General features: G+C 42.0%; 1 protein-coding gene across 3 annotated transcripts; it reads right to left on the bottom strand.

The window, feature by feature from the left end:
• Window positions 1-424: 424 nt before the first annotated feature.
• On the bottom strand, window positions 425-1997 carry LOC111139972 (protein BEX1-like). Of its 3 annotated transcripts, none has more exons than XM_022492363.1 (3): window positions 1871-1997; window positions 1425-1496; window positions 425-1059 (listed from the first exon to the last, which is right to left on the bottom strand). In XM_022492363.1, the coding sequence occupies exon 3, from the start codon at window positions 1052-1054 to the stop codon at window positions 668-670; it is 387 nt and encodes a 128-aa protein (XP_022348071.1). In that variant the 5' UTR covers window positions 1055-1059; window positions 1425-1496; window positions 1871-1997; the 3' UTR covers window positions 425-667. The 3 variants fall into 3 exon arrangements, with proteins under 3 accessions (XP_022348071.1, XP_022348072.1, XP_022348070.1); XM_022492364.1 differs by having other exon boundaries at window positions 1867-1968; XM_022492362.1 differs by lacking the exon at window positions 1871-1997 and having other exon boundaries at window positions 1425-1847.
• Between the last annotated feature and the right edge of the window lie 3664 nt (window positions 1998-5661).

The following is a 5661-nucleotide window of genomic DNA, read 5'->3' on the forward strand; positions in this document are numbered from 1 at the left end:
TTACAAACTTATGGCTTCATTAAGTATACAAGGCAGCTCTTGGAGCTATTATCATCTTGCTGATAAGTATGATTTTTCTTTATAAGTATGATTTTTTTAAAATATAAGTATGATTCTTAAAGAGATCTGTCTCCTATCATTATTAGGTTTATACTTCTAAATAGGAGATCCAGAGGTAAGCTAAAACTGAGATTGTGTCACAACTGTTTAGGTAAGTGCTCACACTGCTTTTATCAGGCGGCCAAGCCCTTTCACTAGGTAATAGGTGTTTAGTTCTGAAATGAGAAAATATAGATTAAAAAATAAAAATTATTCATAATTCTACCATAAAGAGATGAACACTTTAACTTTTTACTTTATATACTTCGACTGTGTGTTCATGTATAAAATATAGAAGATCTGAACTAAAAGAGAATACAGAGAATGTCTTTTAAACTGCTTTATTAACTTCACAATATATACTGAACATCTTGCCATGCAATAGGGTAAAACTCCCTTGCTGACAGAATCTTACATTTTGGGTCAAAATACAACATTCAGTTAGAAGTTGGTCATAGGAGACCCACAAGAAACATGTAACACCAAAAGGTTGACAACAAAGGTACACTGAGAACATTAACTTTAGGAAGGTGTATCTTCCTATTAACTTCAGGGAAAACATCAGGATTCAAGGCATAAGGCAAAACTCATCATGATGGTCATGGTGAGGAGGGTCGGTGCTAACTGCCCGCAGACTATGACTGAACTGCTTTTCCCTCAGCTTTTCCATCAGCTGTCTCATCTCCTCCCCAATCCTTTCCATATTCTCCCCTCTCATTCTTCCCTGTGGTTCTCCAAGCCTCTGAATCATGTCCCATCTATACTGCTGGATGGGCTGCCTAACACGGAACCGCCTACGATTTACTCTAGGCATACAATATTCACCAGCTTCCAAAGGGAGGGCCAAGGGCTCTCCATTATTAGCAACTTGCTCCTTTTCATCCTTTTTTTCAATTTCCTGTTTGGCATTCTCCACGTTGAGATTTTTTACTGCTTGTTCCTCTTTGGACGCCATTGCTCCTGAGAGACAAAAGATGAGAGAAGAAATTATTTTCTTAGAGGGACTGATCAGCACCGAGGACAGAGGCCCTACTACGCACATTCCAAGACTCAGAGCCCTGGATCTCTTAGGCTTTTTAAAATTTCATTTTCCCACATCAGAGGCTTCCTACGCCCTCTAGGGGGCCCCGGTCCGAGCCCTCCCTGTCGCTCCTCTCCCCCCCACCAAAGCCCACCATTTTCCCTGCCAATCCCTGCCCAGGCCTCTGCAGGCATCAAGATGGAGGACGGGCTGGGAGAGGGGCGGGGGGCGCGAGGGAATTTGGGGTCTCAGGGCTTTCCACACGTTCCCCCCACCCCCGGCTCCCACTGTCCCCTGCACCGACCTGGGCCTATCCTTGCAGTCTCCTCCTCCTCCCGATTCTCGCCAAGAGTGCGCCGCCACGACACCTGCACACCTGCAGAGGGCCGGGGTGGGGGCAGCGGGGGCTGCTGCAGCCGAGCGCTCCCCGCGGACCCGACGCTACCCAGCTCCGCCCGGACCCGCCACCCCATCCTCAGTGCTAACCACCATTTTCTACACCAAGAAGGACGGGGGCGGGGCGGAGATGCAAGAGGCAGGTGTTTCCTAAGGGTCGTCGCCTCACCGGCGTCCAACCCTCCGCCTACAGTTTTCTGTGGCCAAACGCGGGCTGCGGGGCGGCGTGAGCGCTGCGGTCCTTGCGCCGCTTCGCTCCGGGGCACCGGTCCCCCAGCAGGGCTCGGCGGGCCGCGTGGGCTCTCCCACACCCAGACCAGGGAACGCTCCCCCTCCTCCCGGTCCCTTACCTACTTCCCCTCCGCGTCTGACTCTTCGCGACCGCTTCTGGCCCGCACGCCCGCACGGCCACCAGGTGTAGAAACCGAGAAGGGAGCGAGCGAAGGCCGGCTCTGACGCTACAGCGAGGCGCTCGAGTCAGCGTTGGCGGCTCACGTGAGGCCTTCGTCACCGCGAGTGGCACCGCCCCCATTCCGTGCCGGGTTCTGCCCGCCGGGTGGCGCACAGCCAGCTGGCCCGCGCAGCTCTCCTCTGCTGTTGGGTCCTTTTTTTTTTTTTAAATAAAGATTTTATTTATTTATTTATTTATTTATTTATTTATTTATTTGACAGAGATCACAAATAGGCAGAGAGGCAGGCAGAGAGAGGAGGAAGCGGGCTCCCCAGCGAGCAGAGAGCCCGATGTGGGGCTCGATTCCAGAATCCTGGGATCATGACCTGAGCCAAGGCAGAGGCTTTAACCCACTGAGCCACCCAGGTGCCCCTGCTGGGTCCTTTTTAACAGCACCAGGTTGGGCTCTCTGGCTCTCCCTTTTTTGTATATTCCTGGGCCTTTCTGTGCCTGCTGGGGAAGGGCAGTATCTTCTCAGGGGCCTGCTGGCCATTTCCAGTTCTTCCCTGGGGACTTGCCTCTCTTCTCTGCTCCAAGGATATGCCTTCTTCCACTTACTTTCCTTACTGCTGCCAATGTTCTCCATTTTCCCTCCATTAAAATGCAGTGGAAAGTTGTGTCAGGAAGAGTCCAGGAGAGTGGATTTTGAAAAATTCTTAATATCTGTTTTGTTCCTTTTATGTTAAGCACCCTAAAAATCAATGTACTTTAGAAAGTGTATTTATTTATTTGTCAGAAAGAAAGAGAGCACACCCTGGCAGAGCAGGCAGAGGGAGAAGCAGGCTTTCCGCCGTGCAAGGAGTGGGTGGGGGACTTGATCCCAGGACTCCCTATCATGCCCTGTGTGGAAGGCAGATGCTTAACCTACTGAGTCACCCAGGCACCCCAATATACTTTTTTTTTGTTAAAGAGAAAGAAAGTTATTTTAATTTGAAAATTAGAATTATAGCTGGGGGAAAAACTCAACCGTCTCTTCTGTTAAATCATTATATAAATATAGACTCTACAGGCAGCTTCTTTTTTTAGAACTTGGAAAAATGCAGGGCAGCTGATGGCTCCTCTTGTTAGGGGCCCCTAGATACACGAGATCCTTCCATGAAGTGCCAATGAGTCAGTATTGCAGCAGTCTTTTTTTTTTTTTTTAATGAATTTTTAGAATTGAATCAACACCAGCAATGAAAATTCCTTCACAAATTTCCAGTTCAAAAGGGAATATGTAAGTCTTTATTTGCAAATCACATGATCATGTATTTAGAGAATCCTAAGGGATCTGGAATAAACCTGCTATGGAACCAGTACTTTAATTCAGTGGGGTTGCAGCTATAGATGGATATTTTTTTAAAAAACTCAATTGTATTCCCATATGGTAGTGATGAACAATTGGAAATTGAAATTATATGTATTTTACATAGATAGATAAATATAGATGTAAAGATATCATGTAAAGATAAATGTAAGAAAGTCCAAGGTCTTGGATCAGAAAATTCAGTACTGTTAAGACATCATTTATCTCCAAATTAATCTATAAATTTAGATCAGTCACAATCAAAATTTTAACAGGCATCTTTGTATAACTTGACAAAATTACCCCCAAATTTATATGGAAATTTGAAGGACCTAGTATAGACAATAATTTTGAAAAAAACCCACAAATGTTGAAAATTATATTACCTGATTTCCAGACTGAAGATGCACTAATAAAGGTAGTATAGTAGTGGAGTTTACATAGACAATGAATTTAAAATAAAAAAACTTCTGCTTTGTGAAAGATATGGTTAAGAAAATGGCATGGGAAGCTGAGAAAAAATATTTTCAATAGGTGTAACCAACAAAGCGTTTTTATCCAGAAGATATATAAAGGCCTCTTAAAATTCAAAATAAGGCAAACAATATAATGAAAAGTCATCAACAGATTTGAACAAGTTTTTCACTGAAGTACATATATGTATAAATCACCAAAGAGCTCATGGAAAGATGCTCAATGTCATTAATCATCAGGAAAATGTAAAACAAACACAAACAATGAAATACCACAACATAGCCGACAGAATTGCTAAAATTAAAAAGTCTGACAATCCCAAGTATTTTTGAAGACATGGAACAACTGGAAATCTTCTTCATTCATTGCTGGTGAGAAGTTCAACCACTTTAAAAGGCTTTTTGATAGTTTCTTGAGAAGTTAAACTTACACTTACTATATGTCCAAAAAATTCCACTCTTAACAAATTTTCCCAAGCAAAATTCAAACCATATTTCCTCAAAAAGATTCGTATAGGGAAATTCCTGGGTGGCTCCAGTCGGTTAAGCATCTGCCTTGGCTCAGGTAATGATCTCACTGTTCTGGGATCAAGATTGGAGTCAGGTTCTCTGCTCAGTGGGGAGTCTGTTCTCCCTCTGCCTGCTGCTCCCCCTGCTTGTGCTTTCTCTCTCTCTGGCAAATAAATAAATAAAATCTTTTTAAAAATTTGTATAGGGATGTTCATGGCAATTTCATTTAGGATAGCCCCTAAGTGGATACAATCCAAATGTTCATCAGCAAGTAAATATATAAACAAATTATGATGTATTCATATGTTAGGGTACTACAAAGACATAAAAAGGAACAAACTACTGGTACAAACAGTAACATAGATAAATCTCAAAAAACATTATACTCAGGGAAAGATATCAGACAAAAAAGAGTGCATTCTGTTTGATTCCATTTATATAAAGTTTTGGAAGAGGCAAAACTAATTTATGTTGATACAGATTGGATGAAATCAGTGTTTGCCTGGCGTGAAGGTTGAAATTTTTCTGAGTATAAAACGGGAAATAAAATAACTTTTTTAGCTGTGGGAAATGTTCTGTGTCTTTGATGGGATAGTGACTCCACAGGCAAATACATTTGTTGAAATCGCTGAACTGTATAGTTAAAATGTGTGCATCTTATTGTATGTAAATTATATCCCAATAAAGTTGATTAAAAATCAAATATCTAGGGGCGCCTGGGTGGCTCAGTGGCTCTGCCTTTGGCTCAGGTCATGATTTCAGGGTCCTGGGATCAAGCCCCACATCGGGCTCTCTGCTCAGCAGGGAACCTGCTTCCCCCCCTCTCTCTGCCTGCCCCTCTGCTTGTGATCTCTCTCTGTCAAATAAATAAATAAAATCTTAAAAAAATAAGTAAATCTAATTAAAATACTTGTAAGACCTCTACCCTAAAAATTATAAAATAATTCTGAGAAACATTAAAGAAGAGAAATTCTGGGTTCATGGATTGAAAGACTCAATATTTTTAAGTTGTCAATTATTTTCAAATTGAACTATAAATTCAATGCAATCCCTATAAAAAATCTCATCTGGTTATTTTTTGTTGACAAGCAAATTCTAACTATGTATATGGAAATGTAAAAAAAAAAAAAAAAAAAGTAGCCAAGAGAACCTTAAAGAAGGGAGCACCAAAACCTCCACCAGTAGATACGAAACTTAATACAGTCCTATAGTGAGTAAATTATGAATAAATAGTGTAATATTGTCTCAAAGATTAATATATTTGTGTACACATGCATGCATGCACAGACCTGTGAAACATACCTACACATACTGTCGATTTATGGCAAAGATGACACTGCAGTGAAATGGGGAAAAGATTTTTTTCCCTAAAAAGTGGTAACAGATCAGTTGGATAGCCATATGTGAAAAAAGTATATGCCGACTC

This window comes from Enhydra lutris, unplaced genomic scaffold, assembly GCF_002288905.1.
Source record: "Enhydra lutris kenyoni isolate GAN:26980312 unplaced genomic scaffold, ASM228890v2 scaffoldscaffold131, whole genome shotgun sequence".
Taxonomy (NCBI): domain Eukaryota; kingdom Metazoa; phylum Chordata; class Mammalia; order Carnivora; family Mustelidae; genus Enhydra; species Enhydra lutris.

Coding starts and splice junctions, on each gene's coding strand:
- LOC111139972 (XM_022492362.1), bottom strand. CDS start 1,593: ATGGGGTGGCGGGTCCGGGCGGAGCTGGGTAGCGTCGGGTCCGCGGGG. Junction 1,060..1,424: donor GACTGCAAGGATAGGCCCAG/GTCGGTGCAGGG, acceptor TTTGTCTCTCAG/GAGCAATGGCGTCCAAAGAG.